The sequence below is a fragment of the Pan paniscus genome, chromosome 3 (genome assembly GCF_029289425.2).
Source record: "Pan paniscus chromosome 3, NHGRI_mPanPan1-v2.0_pri, whole genome shotgun sequence".
In the NCBI taxonomy this organism is placed as follows: Eukaryota; Metazoa; Chordata; class Mammalia; order Primates; family Hominidae; genus Pan; species Pan paniscus.
In genome coordinates, this window is record NC_073252.2 from 126,567,149 (window position 1) to 126,594,031 (window position 26,883).

Here is a 26,883-nt window from a genome sequence, read left to right on the forward strand (position 1 = left end):
TGGGAGTTGGTGGGAGTCTCCTGACTTCTTGTCCAGGGCTATTTATAGCACATAGCACTGTTTCAGTGGATGAGTATTCTGAAGCCACGGCATAATTGAGACTCTGTACATGGCACCTTCACTCCTGTTCAATGTGTCAGTGTGGGGAGTTTGTGTGCCATTTTATCCCTTTATTTTTGTCATCCATTTTATTCAATACTTTCGTTGGTGCCTGATGTTTTTGATAGAAAAAGCAAATAAAAGAGTAAGCAGCAAATGTGAGTTAAAAAAAAATTTTTTTTGAGACAGAGTCTCGCTCTGTCGCCCAGGCTACAGTGCAGTGGCGTGATCTCGGCACACTGCAAGCTCCTCCTGCCTCAGCAGGAGTTCACGCCATTCTCCTGCCTCAGCCTCCCCAGCAGCTGGGACTACAGGCGCCCGCCACCACACCCGGCTAATTTTTTGTATTTTTAGTAGAGACGGGGTTTCACCTTGTTAGCCAGGATGGTCTGGATCTCCTGACCTCGTGATCCGCCCGCCTCTGCCTCCCAAAGTGCTGGGATTACAGGCATGAGCCACCGCGCCCGGTCGGCAAAAATTTTCTTAACATGAATGCGTGAAGTAAGCTGTTTGGAGTTTAGAAAAGTTGCAATTTTTGATGGAGAGAAAACCAAGAAGGAGTTGAGTGATGGCCGAGGGAGTGGACAACCTCCTACTGCCAGGGCCTCTACTCCTGAACTGTTATGAGGTTGCCTGATTCCTCTTAACAACCCTTCAGGTTAGGGGCCAGCTGTTAACTTAATTTTATTACCAGGGAAGAAACTGAGGCTCAGATAAAGTTCTTTTATCCCACAGGTACACAAACTGCTAACTGATAGAGCCAGATCCAGCCATGTCTGGCTACAAAGCCTGTGTACTTTAACTTCTACAGAGAGTATGTGCAAGGTGAACCAGTAAAAATAACAATAACTGAAGAGCAATACTAAGAATAGTAATAATGATAGTTAACACAGTGCTTTACATGTGTGATCGCTTTGAACAGGATTAAGTGAACACATGAATAGGACTGGCAGGGAGTCTTTCTACTCTTCATTAGCGAAACAGGAGAGGACATATACAGTACTTAGGATTTCCACTGGCTTACTTTGTTTTCTGAAAAATAACTGAAAGGCTCAATTAGTTTTGTTTTGTCGCATTTATCAGATTATAACGTTCTGGATGTGGGTCTGGATGTGGGTAGTTGGGCTGGTGTGGGATTACATGAAATCAAACCTGATATATTCAGAAAGTTCTTCCGGTGGACACATATGCCTTTTGGGTTCGATATTCAATTTTGTAATTAGTGATCACTGTTCCTATTTATTTATTTATTTTTTTGAGACGGAGTTTCGCTCTTATTGCCCAGGCTGGAGCACAATGGCGCATTATCGGCTCATCACAACCTCCACCTCCCGGGTTCAAGCGATTCTCCTGCCTCAGCCTCCCCAGTAGCTGGGGTTACAGGCATGTACCACCATGCCCGGCTAATTTTGTATTTTTTAGTGGAGACAGGGTTTATCCATGTTGGTCAGGCTGGTCTTGAACTCCCGACCTCAGGTGATCCGCCCACCTAGGCCTCCCAAAGTACTGGGATTACAGGCGTGAGCCACCGCGCCCGGCCTGAATGGGAGTTTTTAATCCGTACTTTTTTCTTATTGAAGTTGAATGCCATATACCCCTCTATTTCCCTAGATGAATCCATGAAAGAAGTATGTTGCCCTCTATATGAAAAAGCAAGCTTGTCTTCTGCAGAAAATCAGTAACCACTCGTTTTTACACATAAATACCCCCAAATGAATCTCCGATGACTGATCTGATACTAGTCTGCAATTCTAGTTTTAGCATTAGGCTCACTCCTCATATTTGGGAGAAGATGTCCAATTCTGTAGTAATGTGTAACATAAAGTGGTGTCAATTTATAAATAATATCTTCTAATGAATTAATGCTCATTTGCAATGATCACTTCCATACAAATTTAGGTAAAGATGTTATTCAGAATTCGATTATCTCTATTTAAAAATGTCATCCTAATGTGCAACTCCCTAAAACTGTTACTACAAACAACTATTTTGCCACTCAGCCTAAAAATAAAACCTTTCACCCAAATGACACATCTTAATAGCCATATTTTAATCTACGTAATTTTAAACTATTCTGAAAGAATCCATTTCTAGATGTCAGACAAGAGTTGAAACTGGGACAGCAGTTTGAAGGGGCTAATTTAAAAACCCACTTCCCTGCTTGGAGACACCTCAAGAATTTCTAGGCTCACAAGGTGGGTGAAGTAAGGAAAGAGACTAAGAGCTGAACAGTGCCGTTCTTTGCGAGCCCCTACTGGCGCAGGCTGAGCCGGCTGCGGCTAGGGCTGCGAAGAGTTAACGAGGGACCGAGCCCCCAGCGCCGCGGGCTCCCCGCATGCTCCCTCCGCCCTCCCGTCCCCACCCTCTCGTTTTGGCAAGGGATTAAAGTGCTCCCCCCTGTGGCAGCAGTGACCCAGAAATGAGTTTGATTCACATAGTCCTTCCTCCATAACAAGCCAAACGCCAGACCGAGAGTGCCTCCGTGCGCGAGTGCCCGGTGTGTGCGCGCCGGCGAGAGCAGGGGCCCGCCCGGCTCCCCGCCCGCCGCGGCCCGAACTCATGCAGCTCCGAGCGAGCGAGCGGCGCCCAGCCCAGCGCCTCGGCCGAACCCCTCCGCAGCAGGTACGCGCGCGGGCCGCGGGGGGCGCGCGGGGTGGGCGCGCCGCGCGTGTGTCCGCGCGTGTCCGCGTGTGGGTCCGTGTGCGCGTCCCGGTCCCGCGGCGGCGACGGCGGCGGCGGCGGCGGCGGCTGCAGGACGAGCCGAGAGGCTCAGCCATATTTGATGGTTTTGTTGCTTTGCTCGGGAGTTCTCGGGAGTAATTTAATGCCGAAGGTCGCTGCCTAGTGGAAATAATATAGTACGTCATTAATATGGCGCCAAAAGATTGGGTTCTCGATATGTAGCGAGGAGGGAGGGAGGCAGCCGCTGAGCGCAGCGTTACTATCCCACCAGTAACTTGGGCATTGCCGGGGCGGGGGCCGGAGGAGGAGGAGAGGATGATTTTTGGATCCTGAGAATTGATCTATGTTGGATCAGTAAGTTTTATTATGATTTTTTTTTTTCAAATTTGGGGGGCTGAAGACTTAGAGCTATTTCTTCTTTTGGATTTGCGAAGAACATGCGGTTTTCAGGTGAATCATCAATTAAACGCGTTTAGGAGCAGAAGCCCAGTTTAAGTTGGCTTTAGTTTATAGGTTTTTTTTTTTTTTTTTTTTTTTAGAAAGCCAAAGTGCATTAGGCTGCATGAAAGTGGAAAGCATAGTAGCAACTTGGTAGACAGATGGCAATGGCAGAACGCAGGTTCGCGTACATATATGAATCCAGTGTGTGTGAGACCGTGTGTGTGGTGGGACTGTATTTGTCCAAACATAGGTGTGCGTAGGTACATCTGTGTGTGGTGGCCGCAGCCCTGGCTCTTGTCACCGCGTCACCACATGTCCAAAATATTCATTGCATCAATTCAAGGGCAGTGAGAGGGGGGTGGGGGTGGGGGTGGAGGGACAGTTTGGCAATTAGATTCTTCCGAACTGGGCTTCCAGTGATCAGATCTTTTACTTACAGCGCGACTGCTTGTAAAGTGTAAAACCCCTTAATCGATGAAATGGGGTAGGAGTTGGCGTTGGTAGAGCAAAGTACCGATTAATCGTGAACTTAAAGGGGATTGCAAATTGCAACCTTTGGCACCATCTGCAAATTGTGGGGGTGGGGTCTCTTGGTCTCCTTGCTTCCTTAAATGAAAGTGTAGTGTGTACCCCGGGACTGCAAGTTGCAGAGCCCTTCAGTGCACGTGTCTTGTGCCTGTGAGTCTGTGTTTGCGAGTTGGGGGCTGTTGTTCGGTAGCCAGCAGGCTTTCCGGGTTGCTCGGCATTGGCTTGCAAATGCGGGAGAGGGATGGAATGTGGAATGTTGACCGGGGAACCGAATCCTGTCGGAACGGTCCCATTTGCTGGAGAAATTCGATCCCTTCCACCTCCTTCCCGCTCCCCCCCGCCCGCCTTCGGGCAGGAGGCGGGGCTGAGGACGCGGCTGCTGCTCAAAGTGGCGGAGCGCGGCGGCGGGAGGCAGGTGCACGGCACCCGCCAGTGGGGGTGCCTCAACTTCCGCGGGCGTTTAAATAGCAGCCTCTCTCCCCTCCCACCGGTAATAGGTGACCTGGCGGCCGAGGGCGGCGGGGGAGGGAACCGGGGGAGACTCGGGAGCGAGCCTCCGCGGCACGTGGGCAGGTGCTGGGTGGCCCCGGGGCCAACTTTTGTAGCCCGCCTCTGGTGTTTGAGGAGAGGCGGCCCAGTGTGGAAATGGGGGCGGGCGGCGGCCGAGGCGCTGCTTCTCCGCCGCGGCCGGAGCGTCACCTAACGGTCCCAGCTGCGCCGCCCGGGCCGGGGTGGGGGGTTGCGGGGGCGGGGACGCCCGGCCCGCCGCGCCCGCCCCGCACAAAGCCCGCGGCGCGGGGGTGGCCGCCGCGCCCCCGCCCCGGGAACGGCCCGAAGCCCGACGCGGTCCCCGCGCCGGTTCCGGCGGGCGGCCGCAGGCGTTTGTTTGTTGGTTCCGCGCCGCCTTCCTCGCCGGATGGCTTCCTGTGACAGAGGTGATACACAGTTTCCAGAACTGTCTGGGGGCGGGAGCGGGAGCGGGAGCCGAGCCCGCTCGGAGCTCCTCGCCGCCGCTGCCGCTCCCATCTTAAAACCGTTTCTCGCCGGCGCGCCCGCCCCAGCCCGAAGGTGCCGCCCCGGAGGGACTCGGGGAGGGGGACGGCGCGGCCGTTTCCAGCGGCGCAAGTGGCTTCTGGACGCGAGGGAGCGTTTGATTTGCAACTGGGGCCGAGCGGATTGGTGCAGCTGGCGGCGGCGGGGCGGGAGGAGCTGCGGCGGCGGGGGGTGGCCACTTTCAAATGGAGAGGGCGGCGGCGGCGGGGACGCCGCTGCGGAGGGAGCGGGGCTTGGTTGCGCCACGAGAAGGTGTCATCACTGCACCGGGGCTAATTCCGGCGGAGGTGCCGGGAGTTACTTTCCCCTCCTCCCGCGCTGTTGTTTCTGTCGCCTCGGGAGGAGGAGGAGGAGGAGGATTGGGAGAGAGGGAGGGGGCGGCGCCGCGCGGAACCGCGGCCCTGCGCATTCCCCGGCGGGCGGCGGGAGCCGCGCGGAGCGTTCGCCGCTGCGGGGCGGCGGCCGAGCTCCCCCACAACCCCGGGGTGCCCCCCTTGCTGGGATCTTTAGCCTTCTCACGTTCCCTCTCACTCCGCCACCCTCCCACTAGAGCTCCTTATTCTCGAGTCCTCAACCCCGGCTTGGCGCGTCCCGGGTCTCCCCTCGCCCCAGGTTTCCTCCCGCGCCAGGCTCCGCTGGCCCCAGGTTTCCCACCCCAAGCGGGTGGGGGCGGCCGCAGTCCCGGCGCCGGTGAATGCTGAGAGCAAACAAAAAAGCGGGCGATTTAAACATGCCTTCGAAACCCGTTAGGAATGCGTCGTCATCCGGAGACCGTTTAAAAGGAGCTTTAGCTTGCCTTCTAGTAACGAGAGGGCTGGCGCCCTGCCTTACTTCGGCAGGGGCGAGGGGCTGTCGCCCTCTATTTGCCCCGGCCAAGAGGGAATTTAAATTTTCTTTTGTAAAATGACAGCTGCAGTGAATGACCTGAGACAGCTACGTTTTTAGGAAAGTAGGAGAGGATCTGAGGTTTCCATTAATGGGAATGCTTAGGGGGTTCTTTCCCAAAGGTTTTTTATTAGGTGAACTATTTTTCCTTTTTATAATACCCGCCATGAAGGCTAGCTCTCTTGCTACTTGTAGCTCAAGGCTAATACCTTTCAAAGCTAATGAACTAGTTTTAAGATAGAGGGAAATTATTTCCCTGAAAGCTGATTTAGGTAGTGACTCCCCAGTGGTTACAGATTTTATAGTAAGTTGCATTTTGATCATATCGCAACTGATCAAGATTTAATCACAGGTGGAGAAAGGTGGAGAAAGGAAGCATTCAATATGTCCATACTTGCATTGAGTCAACACTTTTGATGTAATAATTTGTTGTAGGTGGGCAACATACGTGGGGGGAGTTAAATGGGATGTTTTGTGAGTAACACTCTTAGCAAGTACATGCAACCCAGAATTTTTATTGTCCTTTTATCCCAAAGATCTTAGTCTCATTTACTTACGGTCACTTTTTTTTTTTTTTTTTCCTTGAGACAGAGTCTTTCGCTCTGTCACCCAGCCTGGAGTGCAGTGGCATGATCTTAGCTCACTGCAACCTCCGCCTCCTGGGTTCAAGCGATTCTCCTGCCTCAGCCCCCTGAGTAGCTGGGACTACAGGCGCGTGCCACCACGGCTGGCTAATTTTTTTTTGTATTTTTAGTAGAGACGGGGTTTCACCATATTAGCCAGGCTGGTCTCGAACTCCTGACCTCGTGATCCGCCCGCCCCGGCCTCCCAAAGTGCTGGGATTACAGGCGTGAGCCACCACGCCCAGCCTACTTACGGTCACTTGTAAGTCAGATGACTTTCTGCTTGGTATTTTCCTGTCTTCTTCAAAGTTTGGATACTTCTATAAGTGTCTTTTACTTGGCATTGTCATTTTAATGTGTAGAATAAATATAATTTTAAGCTGTTTAAGTGTTAGGTTTCCTGCTGTTTCCTTTGGTCCCTATTTAGCAGAGATAATGGGAGTGTCTGAAAGTAAGGTAGAACTTGAACTTGATTCCACCTTTAAGAGTACAGACTGCTTACTAGTAAAAGTTGGGTTGGCTGCACATATATTTTAGCTTTAACAAAGGTAGATATGTGTTCATTTAAAAGAAAAAAAAAACCCACCTTCTTAGTTCTCCCCGCTTCACTTGACTGGTTTTCTGCCTGTAAACCAGTGCTGTGCTTATATTAGTTATCAAGGTTGAAAGAGTAGCTATACAGGGACAGCAATGAAAAGTATGTGTGTCTGGGTGAAACTAGAGGGAGAAAACCTATTGGAGTTTGAGGAAATGTGTTTTGTTGCTTAGCCTAGGGGGTTGGGGAAGAAAGATGACCTAAAAAACAAACTTGGAGGACTAGGTGAGAGTAAAAGCAGATTTCCATTGCGTCTTACGTATAGTAGGCACGTGATCGATATTAATTTTTGACTTTAAGGAGCTGTTAAAAAGTTATTACACAAGTAGTGTTACATGTACGTTTTTGAAAATTAGAAAATACAAGGAAACAAATATAAAAACAAATTGCTACCATCCATAGATGACTACTGTATTACTTTTCAGATAATTTTCTATGCATGTGCATGTGTGTTTTAATAAAAATGAGATACATGAATATACCATCTGTAAGGATTTTTTCTTTTTTTTTTTTTTGAGATGAAGTTTTGCTCTTGTTGCCCAGGCTGGAGTGCAATGGTGGGATCTCACTGCAACCTATGCCTCCCAGGTTCAAGCGATTCTCCTGCCTCAGCCTCCTGAGTAGCTGGGATTACAGGCTCCCGCCACCACGCCCAGCTAATTTTTTGTATTTTTAGTAGAGACGGGTTTTCACCATGTTTGTCAGGCTGGTCTTGAACTCCTGACCTCAGGTGATCCACCCGCCTCGGCCTCCCAAAGTGCTGGGATTACAGGCGTGAGCCACCGCACCCAGCTCTGAGGACCTTTTTTTTTTCTGTCAGCTAGCTTGGTTAGTTTTAATATAATCTATTACTGTGACATGTCCAGATTTCCCCATTTAGCCCCAGAATGTAATAGAGAAGCTTTGTCTAAACCACTGCCTAATAAAGGACCATTTTTTGCATTTGGTTGTTTCCCTTAAGTCGATTTTAGTCTTAAGTAACTTTTTTTTTTTTTTTTTTTGAGACGGAGGCTTGCTCTGTCGCCCAGGCTGGAGTACAGGGGTGCGATCTCGGCTCCCTGCAAGCTCCGCCTCCCTGCAAGCTCCGCCTCCCTGCAAGCTCCGCCTCCCTGTAAGCTCCGCCTCGCGGGTTCACGCCATTCTCCTGCCTCAGCCTCCAGAGTAGCTGGGACTACAGGCACCCGCCACCATGCCCAGCTAATTTTTTTGTATTTTTATTAAGACGGGGTTTCACCGTGTTAGCCAGGATGGTCTCGATCTCCTGACCTCGTGATCCGCCCGCCTCGGCCTCCCAAAGTTCTGGGGTTACAGGCGTGAGCCACCGTGCCCGGCAATCTTAAGTAACTTTTTGACAGAATATCTGACACTGAGGAGGCAAGCCTTTGGAAATAAAGTTGCCTGGATTTTAAAAAAGCAGGAAATCCAAATGGTATTTATTGTAATTTGGAAATCTTAGATTTGGAGATCATCTGCTTGCTTGATGTTACTTTCCACAGACTTGTTGGAAAAAGATTTATCAGATGTTTGTGTTTCAGTACTGAGGTGGTTGGAACAGTAAACATCAAGATATCAAACACAGATTACATCCTGTCTCTTTAGGGTTTGGTCAGAGAAGAGGAGGCATAGGAATCTGTCACAGTTCTGCTTGCTTCTTTACTTTCTTGTTTGTGAAGCTCTTCCCTGTCATTTAGTATTATGGGGCACCTGTTACAGCATTACAGTTAATGGTCTGTCAGAATTTGCATTATAAAACTGGTTTTCCTGTGAGGTTTATAAAACAGTTATAGAGGGAAATATGACATATTAGCGAACACACCTTGCTTTTTATTTGGGTTGGCATTAAGAGGTTTAGCTTGATTGTTAAAACAGTGAAAGTTACGTCACGTTTAAACTTATTTCCTCCCTTGTACAAGCCTTTAGAGAATTGGCACCATATTCAACAATACTTTTTTTATTTTTTTTATAAACATGAAGGGTGGGTTTGCTTGGAGTTTCTGGTTTCTTAGAAGGTATCAGCAATCTTAAATTAGGAAAGTATTTTAATTCCTGAGACAGGTAAGTTGTTTCCTTAAAAGTCTTAAATCTGTTTTCTCCGTTTTCAAGTCCTTGCAGCACTTTATATGACCGTGTATTTACAATCTCGACAATTCTTTTTATGTTTGTGGAATGTAATATCTCAGAAGTTGAGATTTAATTGAGTCTATTGAGTCTATTGTCCTTTGCCTAGTGTATTTCTCATATGAAAACTTTGGTTTGTGATCATGAGGGTGTATGCATTATTTTTATTTTTTCTTTTTTTGCAGTTCATAGCCCTGATGAAGCAAGTTACTCTGCTCTCCTAATAAATGCAAGAAAATGACCTTGGAGGGCCTTTTTAATTACACATAGAAGTGACAATTTGTAATTTTAAGGTTGGGTGTCATGGAATAGAATGGAAGAAATTGATGCTAAAAACTTTGGCTATGATGGGGCCTTTCCTAGCCCAGGACTTGAATGATTATTAAGGATTCTTTCCTCACCTCAAAGCACAAACATAAAGATTACCAGACTTGGAATGGAAAGCCTTTATCACTAGGAAAGGGGCCACGTATTTTTATGTTTAATCCCTTAGACCCATAGTGTACGATGTGCACACAGTAAATGTTCAGTGACCAAATTTTGGTTACTCTAAAACAAATTCAGTATTTACTTTTTGCCTTTAGTTCTTCAGGTAGAGGTAGGACATAATGTGATAGAGAGCAGTTGAAGAAAGTTAATTTTTAAAACCTTAGATTTTTTTGGGCTTACTTGTTGAGGGAAGTAAACTACAGTTTTCTCTCTCTCTTTTTTTTTTTTTGAGACAGGTTCTTGCTCTGTCACCCAGGGTGGAGTGCAGTGGTGGGATCTCGGCTCACTGCAGTGGGTTCAAGTGAGTCAGCCTCCGGAGTAGCTGGGATCACAGGCGCATGCCGCCGTGTCTGGCTAATTTTTGTATTTTTAGTAGAGACGGGGTTTCACCATGTTGGCCAGGCTGGTCTCAAACTCCTGACCTCAAGTGACCCACCTACCTCGGCCTCCCAAAGTGCTAGATTACAGGTGTGAGCCACCGTGACTGGCCAGTTTTCTATTACTTCGAAAGCGCTCACAATTGACATCTGTCTCTCTGTATTTTTTGTTAGAGAGATGAGGTTTCACTATGTTGCTCAGGTTGCCCAGGCTAGTCTTGAACTCCAGAGCTGAGTCCTCCCGCCCTGGCTTCCTGAGTAACTGCGATTACAAGTGTGCACCTGTGTGGCTGGTGGCAGTAATATTTTAAACTATTGATCATTTAGTGTCTCCTGTGCAGGAGATTTTATTAATTTGAGAATTCATGGCATCTTCCATGAGAGTTTATAAGGACTTACTTTAAGTGAAGATTTCAGTGGTGTGGGTCCACACTGAGGCATAAAATAATCTTTTTGTTTGTTTGTTTCCCACTTACACCAGGGTAAGGAACAAGAAATAGCAATGTTATTAGCAAGTTGCTTGAGGTTGAACTTCATGGCTTGCTTTAATTTAGCACAAAGTACACTAAATGCAATTTAAATTTTTTATTGATTACTCTTTGTCATAATCTTTATAAGCATCAGTTATTTCCATGTGGAAATGCCATGATGCACTTAACATATAGAGGCTGAGTGTTGGTGGTTGTAACTTTTTAAGTTGGGGACACTTGAAACTGAAACCCATGGAAGCTCTCCCCCAGAAAACATGGGTGTTTCCTTAAGCACATCCTTGGATTCTAGTTTAAGTGTTTAAATTCTGGTGACTTCTTTTTATGATTTCTCTGTGATCCTTTTACTGCCACTGTTACCATGTATTGTAGTTAAAATGCCTGTTGAGAACAGTGATTTTTCTGCTTATTGGTCATTAACTTGAAAATCAAATAAGAAGCTTGTTAGAAGTTTTTAAAACTTGTGTACACTGGCTCCAAGTAGGAGCCTCAGGGGTTTTCTTTTGAGAAAAACCCACTGGTTTTACTGTGGCCTTTATTTAAGTTGCTTAGAGGTCTCCTCAATGCCTTCCTTTTGATTATTCTAGTTAGGGACTTCCTTTTTTTTTTTTTGAGATAGAGTCTTGCTCTGTTATGCAGGATGGAGTGCAGTGGCATGATCTGGGCTCACTGCAACGTCTGTCTCCTGGGTTCAAGCAATTCTCCTGCCTCAGCCTCCCGAGTAGCTGGGATTACAGGCGTGTGCCACCATGCCCTGCTAATTTTTGTATTTTTAGTAGAGACGAGGTTTCACCATGTTGGCCAGGCTGGTCTCGAACTCTTGACCTCAGGTGATGCACCCACCTCAGCCTCCCCAAGTGGTGGGATTAGAAACGTGAGCCACCATGGCCGGCCATAGTTAGGGACTTCCTAAGGAGTGATTGTGTCTGATCCTTAATTTTGTAAGCTTTCGGGTGCTTGTCCAGCACCTGGTAATTGATTCACATTGAACTAAACACGCATAATGGTGGTTTATAAACATCATACTACTGATCGGTTGATTTATAGGACAGATCAGTTGCCTTTCTCTGTAAAGAGCCAGGTAGTCAATATTTTAGGTTTTGTGGGTCATATGGTCTGTCGCAACTGCTCAAGTCTGCAGTTGTGCCAGAGCAACCATGGGCAAAATGAATGTGAATGTGATATTTATGGATATAGAAATGTAAAATTTTTATGAACTTCGTATGTCATGAAATGTTCTTTGGCCCTCTACCCTCAACCATTTCAATATGTGAAAATCACTCTTAGCTCAAAAACCATACAGAAACAGGCTGTTGACCCCTGATTGGTTGATTGATTGATTTGAGACAGGGTCTCACCCTGTTGTCCAGGCTGGAGTGCAGTGGTGTAAATTCCAGGGCTCACTTGATCCTCCCATCTCAGCCTCCCCAGTAGCTGGGACTGCAGGCATCCCACACCAGGCCTGGCTAGTTTTTTGTATTTTTTGTAGAGATGGGGTTTGCTATGTTTCTTTGTTCTCGAACTCCTGAGCTCAAAGGTTCTGCCCACTTTGGCCATCACTCCCTGGCCTCCCCAGATTTATAGTAAGACACAGCAGCTACTTGATTGTTTCTGCTGGTGGCTGAGCTCCCTTCTAGGAACCTGAAAATACAAGTTGAAATTAGAAGTTTGTTTGGAGGTAGTTGGCTACGCTGAGGGCTGTGGGTTGTTTTTGTTTCGCTCTTCTTGCCCAGGCTGGAGTGCAATGGTGGTTTTTTTGGGGGGGGGCAGGCTCTCTCTGCTGCTCAGGCAGTAGTGCAGTGGCACGATCACGGCTCAGCAACCTTCTGGTCTCAGGCAGTTCTCCTGCCTTAGCTTCTGGAGTAGCTGGGATTCTGATCCTAGATCCCTTTTGAGGATAAAATGTGTAAGAACAAATACCTTGGTCATCTCTCACACCCTCCGGGGGGGTTAAGCTAAGAAGCCCTGTGTAAGAGGATATGTATTATAAGATTGGGTTCCACTACAGAGGGAGATAATGTCAAGTAGGGTGTATGTGCCACAGCAATCAGAAGTTAATGCCTACCACTCCGGGAGAACTCATACTCCTGTGGTAGTGTTTAAGGAACTGCTGACACATTCTTCCAGCTTTACCTTTTGTGTGCTTCACTATGCAAAATGAATGGCATTTGTGACCATCTTGCCATGAATCTGTGTTTCAGTTTTCAAGTTAACAGACTGTTGTTCATTGATTACATTTTCAGTTTTTGCTCTCTGATAACGTATCATGGCCTTAGTCATTCACATGACCTCTTTTTAAATCCCAGTGTACATCCAGGAGGAAGAAGCCCATAGTCCAGGAATCTGGGAGGAGGTGGCTGGCACAGGAGAGTGCCCCTCCACCCACCTGGGGAACTGGTCTTTGGTTCTTCCACTGCCTTTGCACTAGATCTACTTATGTGTGTTTGTGCAAGTTGATAAACATGCAGAAATCCATGTACTCCTCTTTAAAAGTAGGAAAGGTGGATTAAATTATTTTAAATTGTTTTTGAAATCCTCTCTAGCTCTGCAGTTAATTATGATTTTATGGGTTTCTTTTGGGAAGATTTCTTTTTTTTTTTTTTGAGATGGAGTCTTGCTTTGTCACCCAGGTTGGAGCGCAGTGGCATGATCTTGGCTCACTGCAGCCTCCATCTCCTGGGTTCATGCAGTTCTCCTGCCTCAGCCTCCCAAGTAGCTGGGATTATAGGCATGTGCCACCATGCCTAGCTAATTTTTGTATTTTTGGTAGAGACAGGGTTTCACCATATTGGTCAGGCTGGTCTTGAACTCCTGACCTCAAGTGATCCACCCACCTCACCCTCCCAAAGTGCTGGGATTACAGGCGTGAGCCACCACGCCCGGCTTTCTTTTGGGAAGATTTCTTCTAGACACAATCTGTGTTGTGAGACTTGTAGGCAGAGTCTACGTTGTGAGACTGAGACTTCAGCCTCAGAGAGTGCTTTCTAGACCTTGCTTCTAGGTTTGAGACCAACTTAGGTTTCCACGATCATAATAACGAGGCTTGTACAATTGTGATGAAACGTTTGTTTTCATATGTAACTTGGATGATTGTGTAAATGTTGTTTTTGTCAAGTGTGTCATCTAGGTTTTCAAATATACAACATTGGGAGTCTCTCTCTTTTTTTTTTTAAAACAGTACTTTAAAAATTTTTGGTGACTTAACATTGTTAGTGGTAACGGATAGTTTCTGACAACCGGGTATAATCAAGGAACAAAGTTCCTGAAAAACAGCTGCATTTCAATCTGTGCACAGTGTAATTGTCATTAGCTGGTGGAGTCTGGTTTCTGCAGAAGCTGATTTGTATATCCTGTATAAGAACATCTGGTTTGAGCATTTAAAAATCTTTTAAAATTACCCTGTAGACATTTAGCATTTATTGGCTTACTCCACCAAGGATGGAATAATGGGTTGTAGAATCCTTTCTCATGCTTATTCTTACCTTCGTTCATTCAGAAGCACTTGGTTTTCCTAAAGTGTCTAATGAGCTTTTAGAGTTTGACATGAAGTGTGTAGGTTTGTATTATAGAAATTAGTACCTGGTTCAGAGACCCCCAAGGCAGAATGGAACACAAACTCCTGATTTCAGTGAAATGCTTTAAAAAATAAACATTTCATTTTTGTATATTCTGAAGAGATTAATCTGACCCTAGCTTTCCCTGATAAATTGTCAGAAAACTGAGACGCGGAATAAGACATATAGGGCAAATGGGCTTTATCTCTCTTGGTGATAGCACTGTGTTAAGGAGGATTCTGAAGATATATGCCTGGGGGTGTGGAAAAGAATGACCTAATTTGTCAACCATGCCTTGCCATAGGTGGAAGGAATGGCATATTTGCCAGCTACCTCTTGAACATAGCCTTTTTAAATTTTTTCCAAAGTAGTACTACTGTGGAAATGGATAAGGAGTTGAAATGGATTCTTCTTTTTTTTTTTTTTTTTGAGAGGGAATCTCACTCTTTTTGCCCAGGCTGGAGTGCAGTGGCATGATCTCGGCTTACTGCAACCTCCGCCTCCTGGGTTCAAGCGATTCTCCTGCCTCAGCCTCCCGAGTAGAGTAGCTGCTAGGTTTGAGACCACCAACCTGATTACAGGTGCCTGCCACCATGCCTGGCTAATTTTTGTATTTTTAGTAGAGACTGGGTTTCGCCATGTTGGCCAGGCTGGTCTCGAGCTCCTGACCTCAGGTAATCTGGCCCGCCTCGGCCTCCCAAAGTGCTGGGATTACAGGCATGAGCCACCATGCCCAGCCTGTGTATAGTTTAAACCCTAATTTTCTTGTCTGGGTTAGTTTTTTTCTATTATTATTGCATATATTTTAAGTGACCTCCTTCTAATGTTGGCTGTTTTTACCTGTTTCAAAAACTTAAGCTTTTGAAGTATGTGATGACCTAATCAAGCAAATAGGGGATAATAGCATTTTATGGCATTATTACCTTTTCTCTTTTTTTTCTTCTGCACCTTTGCATCAGATATTCTTTTAAAGCAAGACAATTCTTTGATACTGCATCTCAGGAAAGAGGTGGCATATACATAGTTTATTGATGGTTGCTCGTTAGTTATAGGCTGGTGCTTTGCACTGGGGCAAGAAGTTGTGCTTCCAGGTCTTTTATATAGTGAAGAGCAGGGAAGAAATAAATCTTTACTACTGGCCGGGTGTGGTGGTGTGCGCCTCTAGTCCCAGTTACTTGGGAAGCTGAGGCAGGAGAATCGCTTGAATCCGGGAGGCGGAGGTTGCACTTAGCAGAGATCACACTCCTGCACTCCAGTCTGGGTGACAGAGCAAGACTCTGTCTCTCAAAAAAAAGTATCTTTACTATTATAAGTGTAGTACACAATCATCGTAAAAAGTTAAAATCATGGCCAGGTGCAGTGGCTCATGCCTGTAATCCCAGCACTTCGGGAGGCCGAGGCGGGTGGATCACCTGAGGTCAGAGTTCGAGACCAGCCTGACCAACATGGAGAAACCCCATCTCTAGTAAAAAAAAAAAAAAATACAAAATTAGCTGGGCGTGGTGGCACATGCCTGTAATCCCAGCTACTAGGGAGGCTGAAGCAGGAGAATCGCTTGAACCTGGGAGGCGGAGGTTGCGGTGAGCCGAGATCACACCATTGCACTCCAGCCTGGGCAACAAGAGTGAAACTCCATCTCAAGAAAAAAAAAAAGTTAAAATCATATTAAAGGTCATAAAGAGGAGGAAAAGTTCCCAACTCAGTCTGTCTTGGAACCCTTTGGTCACATTTCTCAGAGATGACCACTATGAACATTTATATTCTTTCAGAAATGTTCTATGAATATACAAGCAATTGCTGTAGGTATTTTCTCTCCTCCTATTATATATAAATGGTCTTATATTTTGGGTTTTTTCCCTGCAGTTAGCCTGTTTTTCTCCCCTAATATGTCTTGGGCATCTTTCCACATCTGAGCATTTAGATCTAACAGAAAAGAATTCTGAGTAGATGGAAATAAGGATAAAAGCTCAAGATTGGAGACCATGGTGACTGACTGCCTTTTTTGTTTGGTTGTGAATTCATTTACTCCCATGTCAAGGGAAGTTAAAAAAAATACATTCCAAGTACAAATGATTGGAATGTTTTGTCATAGCTGCTCTTATTCAGTTGCTGACTCTTAATTGAGTCAGCAATTACAGAGTCCTGGAAGGGGTTTAATAGATTGCCTTAGAGCTCGTAAGCAGTGATTGGATTATTTATAAATTGGCAAATGAGAGCTGCTTGTGATTCATTCAGAACCACTCAAATTTAAAATTCCTTAAAGTCTTGAAAAATGCTTTCTTGGTTTTTAAATCTGAGTTCAAAAATAACTTATAAAGAATTTAAAGTGAACTAATGTATTATAGTACATGGACTTTATGAGTAATGCTCCTAAGAGTAAATATTATAGTTATTTATTATGTGGTCAGTTATCATAATTTTTTTTCTTTTGGAGGAGGTGGCTATTTATTGCTAATGTAAACTTGTCAGCTGAATATTTGTAAGTTTTACCTCCTTCCAGAGGTTCTGTATTAGCTTGGGCCAGCATTTTCCTTAAATAAGTTTTGATGTATGACGTTATAAAGAGCACATTTTTTTGCTTGAGATATTTAGACAAGATTAAAACATTAACGCTTAAGATTTAAGCTATTTGTCAGTTAAATGTATGACTTTTTTTTTGACTAGATATAACCCTTTAGTTAAATTGAGAATCTGTGTTTGAGTTATAGTCATAGTAGCATTTTTAGATTCTGTGAGCATATGAATTAGATAATGTTGCCAATTGGAAAACTTCATATTTAAGCGATTAACGTTTACTTTAAAAACTGAGGTAAGAAACCAGCTGGGTTTCCTTCACATTCATTTAGGGGCAGGTGGACAGATTTTATTGTGAAGTTATAGGTCATTATATTTGGGTATTTAGAACTGTATATTCCATAGAAGACAAAAGTGACCAATTATTAAGAATATAATGTATCTTTTTGGGGGGAGTATTCTATGTTCAGTAATTTAGGAATCAAATTATCAGGTACCTAGTGTTTAAAAAATAATTTGAACTATGTGAACTTAAACAGAAAGGAGTGGCAGGGCGCGGTGGCTCACGCCTGTAATCCCAGCACTTTGGGAGGCCGAGGCGGGCGGATCATGAGGTCAGGAGATCGAGACCATCCTGGCTAACACGGTGAAACCCCGTCTCTACTAAAATTACAAAAAAAAATATATATATATATTAGCCGGGCGTGTTGGCAGGCGCCTGTAGTCCCAGGCTGAGGCAGGAGAATAGCGTGAACCCGGGAGGCGGAGCTTGCAGTGAGCTGAGTGAGCCATTGCACTCCAGCCTAGGTGACAGAGCGAGACTCCAACTCAAAAAAAAATAAAAGAGAAAGGAGTAGCTCATAAAATACTTAGTTTTATATAAGACCACCTGGTTTCTGAAAATACATTCTTTAGTACCTTTAGGTATTAGATTTTAGCTATTTGACAGAATGGAAGGGCATCAATAAATTTAAAAGTGAATACAGGAGAAGTTATTCCAGTTAAAGGTCAATTAGATATTAAAGTAAAAGCATCTCAAATTCAATAAAGTGGAGTGAACATAAGGTAACAGTACGGGAACTAAGGCATTCATCCAGTAGGTTATTTTAATACATAGTATTGCATTGGGTGATATATAAAAGTATGTAGCGGTCTTTAATTGAGTACCTTCTAGAACTTCTTGAGTGAAATAAATAAAAATGGAAACAGCAGATAAAACTGATACTTTGAGAGAGAAACCAGCCTTTCTGCATATGAGCCATAAGACAGTTAAAATCACTAGGGTGTAATCCTTATTATAGCTATAGAGTTTATGCCCTGATAAATGGGCCCTGTTCCACCACAGAGAGTAAGTAATTCTAGTAACTGGACAGTTTGTTTTCCTCAAATCAGTCCTTGTTTCCCAGGAATAGCATTGAATAAACATCCTCAAATTCTTAATTACCTTTCCCTTTTTTTGTTTCTTTTTTCGAGACAGAGTCTTGCTATATTGCCCGGGCTGGGGTGCAGTGGTATGATCTTGACTCACTGCAACCTCTGCCTCCTGAGTTCAAGCGATTCTCCTGCCTTAGCCTCTCAAGTAGCTGGAACAACAGGAATACACCACCAAACCTGGTTAACTTTTTGTGTTTTTAGTAGAGACGGGGTTTCGCCATGTTGCTAGGCTGGTCTTAAACTCCTGGCCTCAAGTGATATGCCTGCCTCGGCCTCCCCAAGTGCCTGGATTACAGGCGTGAGCCACTGTGCCCAGCCCTCTTATTCTTTTGTAAAAGTCCTTCTCTCCTTGTCCATGACGTTCTCATTCTTTCTTAGAATCATCACATCAGTCATGACCACGCCCAGGTCACTGAACTTGTTCGCTCAAATTCCTGAGCCACCCTAGGGATGGGTTCCTTCACATAGTGGCTCCTCTGAATCTATTGCATGCAGATTTTTCCCAGTTTCAGTCAGAGGAATGTAAATTTCAAGGTTTTCAGGTGCCTTGCTATCTCATGTGCATGTAAGCAGTAATCTGGTGACTTTTATAGCACTTACCACACTGAAGCCACTTGTCTGGTTATTTGATGTTTCCTCCAGGTAGACTGTGTGCTCCTGCAGTGCAGACATTCCATATCTTGTTCACCATATCTCTGACGTCTACCTTGATAAAATTTTCCTCAAATTATTATGTTAGCTAATGTACTGCATTTTAACTCACATGACAGAAGGGATCCAAGGAGAGAGTGATCTGCATATAATCTAAATAGGGGTTTGGGCCAGTGGGTAAAGCCTGTGTTTGCATTTCCTGAGGAGATGGTTCTCCGGCAGCTGCCACAGATGCTCAGTTGTCTTGGTGCATCTCTTCCTGCAGTGAGTGGAGTAGAGACACCAGAGGATTGTTAAGTAACTGGTCCAGCCAGGGTCTTTGGCCAGTGGCCTTTCCAGGCAGTGTTCTGTTTTTAATTTAACTTCCTAGGTAGTCTTCCTCTTTTTGGGCAAACTTGCAAATGCCCACTAACTAGCTCTTTTGTCTCTGTAGCTATTATGTTTCTCGTGGCAAGTGGACACTCCAGGCTCCTATAAGCTGGATAACTTTGCATCAGTTTTGAGGAAATGTAGACAGAATGTCAGGGTGAGCCGTGTCGACTGGATCCAGAGTTCTGAGGGCATCTATTGTAGCCAGGCTGAGAGGCCTTGTTTCTGACCAGTCTGAGTTGGATTCAATCTCTGTCCCGTACTGCAAGGTCCCATTGCAGTGTTCCCTATACCTACCATCATGGTCCCCCTTCTCTGTTATGTCTTTTTTTTTTGAAACAGAGTTTCACTCTTGTCACCCAGGCTGGAGTGCAGTGGCACACGCTCAGCTCACTGCAACCTCCACCTCCTGGGTTCAAGTGATTTTCCTGCCTCAGCCTCCTGAGTAGCTGGGACTACAGGCATGCATCACCACGCCTGGCTAATTTTTGTGTTTTTTTTTTTTTTTTCAGTAGAGACGGGGTTTTCCCATGTTGGCCAGGCTTGTCTCAAACTCCAGACTTCACATAGTGGCTCCTCTCAATCTATTGCATGCAGATAATACGCCTGCCTCGGCCTCCCAAAGTGCTGAGATTACAGGCATGAGCCACTGCACCTGGCCCTATGTTATGTTTATTTCATATTTGACTTGAGAGAATCTGTTCTCCAGAAATTACTGTAATCTTTACAGACACACACATGAAACATTTAAGTCATGATGCAAGGCAGTAGTTGATTGAATACTGACTAAGACTCCTTTGACCAAAACTTTAGTCACGCTCCTCCGGTCCTCCGCGTGAATGGGCACTACCTTGGGCTTCTCTTTGTATTATTGTTGAATCCAGTTGAAGCAAAAATCCTGTTAAAATCAGTTTAGGGAAAATTCTTCACCTGGGTATCTGACCACTCTGTCCTATCTTATCCTGGCCTGTCTTCAAGAATAATCCTATCAAATTAGCCATAAACCCCTTATCCTTGATATTTCTGTTTAGTAGTCAGTCTCCTATCCACTGGCCCCACCCTCCTCCTTGGTTATAAATCTCCACCTCTTTTGGAATCTGAGTTGGGTTCAATCTCCATCCCCCTCTGCAAGATCCCATTGCAGTGTTCCCTGTACCTACCACCATGGTCCCCCTTGAGTAAAATCTGCTTTACCATTTCTAACAAGTGTCATGAGGAATTTTTTTCAGTGATACTATTAAGGTAACAGTGCATTGAAAAGCAAGGTGAAAAAGTTCTAAAAGAGGAAGAAAGTTGAACTGAGCAGTACAGAATATAAGTGTTTGGAGTTGGAGTGGTCAGTGGCTTTGAGCTGAGCCCCAGAAAAGAGGTGGGATTAGGATAGGGAGCAAGGAGCAACAGGAGCAGCATTAGCAGAGAATGAGAACTGAAAGAAAGCAGAGTGTTCAGGGAAGAAGCCTGGCCCAACCAATGCAAGCTCTGGGTTTTGGGGCTTGCTAGAACAGATGCCTGAGTAAAGCTGTGAGAAGTCAGAAAACTTCATTTTTGGCTGGACAGTTTGGACTTAGACCTATTTGTAATGTGGAATGGAGGGAGAGATCTGCATATAGTATTTTGATGAGGTTGCCTCATGGGGTGTAGTTAATTTGTTGTTTTAATAATTGGAAGTGGGAAGAGATCATAGTTTGGAGAATAGGTGTTTAAAGCTTTCTAGGTACAAGTAGTTGAAGGGCAAACCCACAGGGCATATGGGGACTTTAGAGAGTCATAACATTATGAATCAGTAAACCTTGGCAATTGGCTATAAGGTGAGAAAGGATGTGTATGAAGATGCTACCCAGAGTAATATGCTGTGTTACACATATGTTGGTAAGTATGGTGCTCTGCCCCAAACATGCCCCTTTTTCTGGCTACCTCCTCTTTGTTCTTCAGGACTCAGCTCAGTCTTATCAGCCTCCTCTGACTCTTATTCACCTTTTGTATTCCTGTAGAACTCCGCATTTACCACTGTCAGGCACAAACAGTAGTGAATTTCCGTTGTTTTCCTGTCTGCTCAACTAGGCCAGAAGCTCTATGAGGTCAGGGTTAGTAATTTTCATCCAGCACCTCCTAATATATGAGATATTCAAATGTTTGTCGGCTGCATTATGTGCCATTATATCTTCTTGCTACTTTGGGGTGTTGTGAGTAGCCATTTTAATTGATTATTACTTATCCTACTACTGTCTAGATTAGTAATTAGCCATTGCCCTGAGAGTCAGGAAAGGTGATGATGCAGATGCTGGCTTTTAGTGGGGCAGATGTTTGCAGCATACAACCACTGTATTGTGTAGCTTAAAGATAGTAACATGTATTTTGATTTTCTGATATAGTAAGTCATCCTGGGTGAGATAAATCAGCTTGATGTCAAGGTTTAAGTACTTTAGAGCCACAGAGGAGGAAATTCTGCTGAGCACTAACCCCCATACTGTGCCAAGTTCCCTGGAGAAGCAAATACAGCACTCTCAAACCCTCATTACTCAAGATCTTCAGGGCGGATGAAAATGGATTTCATTAGAAAGAAAATACTATTTTTACTCTTCTTTTACTTGAATAATTTTGCTTAAGAGAGTATTTATGTGTGTTTAGGTGCATCATTGTATTTTGGCCAATGCTTGCGTTCTTTATTTAGTGACTGTTGAAGTGCTTCCTCAGGGAGTTGTGTTTGAAAGCTGGAAAGTAAGCATTTTGATTCAAAAAGATTCTTAAAAGCTACTCTATTAGGTGAATCTAATTTTTAAATTTTTTTATAGAGATAGGGGTCTCCCTGTGTTGCCCACTCCGGTCTCAACTCCTAGGTTCAAGCAGTCCTCCTGCCCTGGCGTCCCAAAGTGCTAGGATTACACATGTGAGCCACCGCGACCAGCCTGGTACTAATTTTTTTTAGCACTCTTTTGTAATGTTGGCTTTGGGGAGCTGAAGCTGTTAGGAGTGAGTGGTCTTCTGCCTTTCCCTTTTCCCTTTTACCTCTTGCTGGATCCTGAGGGGACCCAGAGGTGCATTCTCTAGAAGGTTGGAGAGCTTACCTGTCTGCAGTTGGTGTTTTTGGCACACACAGGGCAGAGAAAACAGTTGAATAGGGAGTGGACCACTGGTGTTTCTTGGTTATGGAACCTGAGGGCTGGAGTGGGCTTACCCCAGGCCAAGTTGCAGATTGCCTGGTTATGGGTGAGTGGGGCTTTTGGAAAAGGGATGGAGTGGGTTTTAGGACTTGACTATGCCTACAGCATGAAACCCCAGCTTGTAAAGCGTGTCCATAATATAGCTCATGACCCATACTGATCAGGACTTATGTTCAGCCTTTCTCTTGGTACATCATTTTAATGGCTTTTGAAGAATCAATTGATAAACAAAAACTTTAACTGGGTGAGTTTCTCAGGAAGAAAATATAAAATATTGCAATTATAGATTAGGGACCTAAATATTTGGATGAATTGTGTAGATCCATTTTTTAAGTGTAGTATAGGAAAAACTTTTCATCTACTTTTTTAGGTTCAGTTCATGCGAGTCTGAATTAAATGACAAAAGACATTACAGGAGAAAAGGCAAACTTCACTGATGCTGATATTTTTATGTGCCAGATGTGGGTAAAGGGAAGGAGACTTCACCGAAGAGAAAAAACCCAAAAAGAGTTAGACCTGAAGGCTTATATACAATTTTAACAGAGGGTGATAAATTGTGAAGTGACTAGTCAAAGGAAAAGGGAGTTTAGGCTTTTTTGACTGCTCTTTTGTAGGCCTTTTTAGAGTGGAGCTTTGGTTTTTTAAAATTGCTTTCTTGTTCTATCACAGTGGTTCTCCACATTTTTCTTTTTTTTTCGAGACGGAATCTCACTGTGTCACATAGGCTGGAGTGCCGTGGTGTGATCTCCACTCATTACAACCTCCGCCTCCCGGGTTTAAGTGATTCTCCTGCTTGAGCCTCCTGAGTAGCTGGGATTACAGATGTGCGCCACCACGCATGGCTAATTTTTGTATTTTTAGTAGAGACAGGGTTTCACCTTGTTGGTCAGGCTGGTCTTGAACTGCTGACCTCGTGATCCTCCCACCTCGGCCTCCCAAAGTGCAGGGATTACAGGTGTGAGCCACCACACCCAGCCCGGTTTTCCACATTTTTTTCTCCACACCATTCCTATGTGCCACACTTCTATTGTTGTGTGTATGTGTGTGTGTGTATGTTGAGACAGGGTCTCTGTCGCCCAGGCTGGAGTGCAGTGGTGTGATCTCGGCTCACTGCAACCTCCGCCTCCTGAGTTCAAGCGATTCTCCTGCCTCAGCCTCCTAAGTAGCTGGGATTACAGACACCTGCCACCACGCCCGGCTAATTTTTATATTTTTAGTAGAGACGGAGTTTCACCATGTTGGCCAGGCTGGTCTCCAACTCCTGACCTCAAGTGATCCTCCCGTCTTTGCCTCCCAAAGTGCTGGGATTACAGGGGTGAGCCACCATGCCCAGCCACATTTGCATTGTTAACACCACATCATACATATTGTGATTCCCAATGAGGAGGAGGTTGGGATGTACTTTTCTGAGAGGGTGGATGGGTAGGTAGGTGATGGACTACCATACTTTTTCTCACTTGAAAAAGCTCCCTTTCATTTTTAGGATTCATTGAACTGACAGACCAGTGCCCTAAAGATGTCAGGTTGATCAGTAATTTTAATTTGGAAAAGCTTTTTGTATTTGTTTAGAGAGCTGCCCAGTGTGAATATAACCGTGAGACCATCTGTATAAGTTCATTACTGGCCATTCCGTCTCAGTTCACTGCCTTCTTACCTAAATGCAGCCTTTCTCATACTTGAGGGTAGTGCTAGAATTCTGCTATCATCAGCTACCTGGGAGGAGTTGGCCAGGTGCGCTGGGTCTTTGTACAAACTGACTTCTTATTTTGGCTGGATTTGGTTCTATTTGTCCTGAAGGGAGCTGAGGTGAAGTGGAGTGGAAATAGTGTTGGATTTGGAATTAGAAGCTCCATTCCCACAACGTGACCTTGGGGAAGTTGCTGCTTAACCTTTCTTGGCTTTAGTTTCCTAATGTGAAAGGGAGGGGTCTGGATCAAAATTGTATAATGTCTGTGGTTCCTTCCTGTTCCATCTGTGGGGTTAGAGATGGCTGGAGGAGACATTTGCATTCCCATTACCCGATTTGTTTTGTTTCTTTTGCCTTTAGGGTTATTTTAGTAAAATTTGCCTGAGAAGCATAATCATGCCCAGTGCAGTGTAAATATTCACACATCCAGGCACAACCCCACCCCACCCCCCACATGTACGCATAAAATATGAATCTGTCTGTAGTGAGGAAGCACAGTACAGTGTTCATTGCTGTGGATTTTTTTCTGCAGTGCTTGCTGCCAGTCAGCTAAAGATTCCTGGAGTAGTTATAGTAGTAATGTCACAGGAATATAGAAAGAAACCTGGCATCTTTGGGAGACCTACTGATATGTGACTTCTCCACCCCTCCCCCTCCTTTTTTAACCTGGTCTGTTAATGATTGCACCTAATTATGTATCTTTGGTCTTTTTACTGTTTACAATTCAAATGCTACTTAAAGCCTTTTGTTTGCTTTTGTTTGCTGTAAATCCTGGGCTGCCATCTGAAGCACAACTTGATGATTGTGTATTATCATCTTGGGTTAAGTGCTGTCTCATTGCTTTGCAGGCTGCCTGCTGTTTCCCGGGGAGATCATGAAACGAGGTCGCCTTCCCAGCAGCAGTGAGGATTCTGACGACAATGGCAGTAAGTCCTGCTTTGTTGTTCTTGGAGCCTACCAGGGTTTGGGTCGGGGTAAAAACATGATTTTTTAATGTAATGCTTTAAATTGCTGAGGCCCTTTGCATGTCAGGCAGGTCAGAGAAAGCCAAAGCCTGGAGAAACATACCTGAGTGTGATACTGCAGGTCTGTAACCAGATCTTACTGGGTAAGGTTGACTGCAGGCAAGCATTCCTGAGGCTTCCTATTTGTTATCCTGGGAGGAATAAACCAGTTCCAAGAGTCACTGGTGTGTCTGGTTTTCCTAAACATCATTTATGGTACTTCGCAGTTGCGCTTTATGAAAGGGGAACTTAATCAAAGCCAGGTAATCATTAACTGGTTCAACTCAATACAAGGGGAGGTTGAAGACTGCCTAGTGTGATGTGAAAATTATTAAGTACAGGTTCTTAATAGGTCGAAAGTCCCTGCTCTTCACTTGGTTTTAATGTGACTATATTGAATACTACTGCTGTCTGTATCTCAGCTCTCTGGCAACTTCATATTTTCACAGTGCAGCTGAGAACCAGAAGTTAGTTGGCTTCCAGGCAGTCAAAATAAATATCACACAGTGTCTGTGTATTGAGAAGCTAACAGATTACTCAGAGAAGAGCTCCCCTCAGATAACAGAGGGAAATTTTGTACCTAGCACAGTGCCTGAGCTCTAGCCCGTTAGCTTATGTTTTACATTACAAATTAAACCCAGGACACCCTGAAAGAATGTGTGATGGGAAAGGAGCTGGGCCTGCTTTCAAGGAACTCTGCTTTAGACATATGTAAGAAGAGCTCTGATGTGAAAGTCATCAGGGCAGTAATAGAGATGTCTTTTTGATGCACTGTGGAAACAGATACAGATACAGATTCAGAGGAGGGGAGGGCAGGGAAACCTGCAGAGGAGATGAAGGTTGTATAGATCCTTAAGGATGAAATACTTTTTAGGCAAATAGGGTTATTTTCAGTTTTCTGTGCTCTAAGTTTTCAGCAAGTTAAAAGCTGCACATTAGAAAGCAAGACTTTGCTGCTGTAGGTGCCACCCTGTTCAGAAGAGGGGACCAGGAATATGAAAAACAGAACTCAATGTGGTATTTCGGTTGGTGTGCTTGGCACAGGCACAGGCACGGGGCTTTTGGGGAGGAGAATTGGCCGTTATGGGAGAGTGTCAGGTGTGAAGGGCTTGCAATGAGGACCTCTAAGGAATTGAGAGTTTTAGGGTTGACTGCTGATGTTGGCAGCAGGAGAGAAGTGAACTAGTTGAGAGAGGGTGTAGGGGCTCCAGAGCGAAAGACCTTTCCTCTTATTTCAGAGAAAGGTATTAAAGGTCTGTTTCCAAGTGCAGGCAGGTAAAGCCACCTGTCCGAACCTTTGGGATGCCACCTTCCGAACTTCTGAGGCGCTTGTTGTTTCATAACCCTGCCTACCTGTTTTCTAACGTTTATAGTTTTAGGCATTTTACTCCTTGAGGCAAAAACATCATTGGGAATTTCTTCTCTGCCCCTGTGTGGCGCCTATCAAAGTGTCTTTGTGAGTTATAAGTACTCCATAAATGCTCCTTGCTTGAGTACATAATTTTGTCCTACATTAATTAAAAAAAATAGTCTTGCCTGGCCTGGTGGCTCACGCCTGTATTCCCCAGCACTTTGGGAGGCCCAGGTGGGCGGATCACAAGGTCAAGAGATTGAGACCATCCTGGCCAACATGGTGAAACCCCATCTCTACTAAAAATTAGCTGGGCATGATGGTGCGTGCCTGTAGTCCAGCTACTCGGGAGGCTGAGGCAGGAGAATCACTTGAACCCAGGAGACGGAGGTTGCAGTGAGCCGAGATCGTGGCCCCTGTACTCCAGCCTGGCGACAGAGCGAGACTCCATCTCGAAAAAAAATTCTTGCTTTTAGGGTGAGAATTAGTCAGAAGACTGCTTGGTGAATTACCTCCATATAAAGATAATGCCCAATAAAAGCTTAAGAGCCCTATTTAAATATTTTTCTTGGCATTGAGCATCAGGTGTATGCTCACTCTGTCTGCTCTCGTCACTGCCTCTCTTCCTTGGGAGAGCTGTGTTAGAAAAGTTTCTCCTGGATGTTCTCTCAGATTTAGAGCCTTCCCTTTTCTGGACTAGCATTGTCCCATAGGATGAGAATGTCCTAATCTAGTGCAACTGAGGAACTGAATTTTAAACTTTTACTTAATTTTAATGAA

General features: G+C 44.8%; 1 protein-coding gene across 14 annotated transcripts in view; it reads left to right on the forward strand.

Annotated features, from left to right (window-relative positions):
• Nucleotides 1-2,524: 2,524 nt before the first annotated feature.
• The window catches only part of JADE1 (jade family PHD finger 1), a 65,614-nt gene continuing 41,255 nt past the window's right edge, over nt 2,525-26,883 (forward strand). For 2 of the 14 annotated variants that reach the window (XM_014344728.6, XM_014344729.6), the window contains exons 1-2: nt 4,045-4,247; nt 24,597-24,674. In XM_014344728.6, the coding sequence (XP_014200214.3) occupies nt 24,623-24,674 (52 nt within the window). In that variant the 5' untranslated portion in view covers nt 4,045-4,247; nt 24,597-24,622. The other 12 variants (XM_014344732.4, XM_008976713.4, XM_034959134.3 and 9 more) reach the window with 11 other exon arrangements.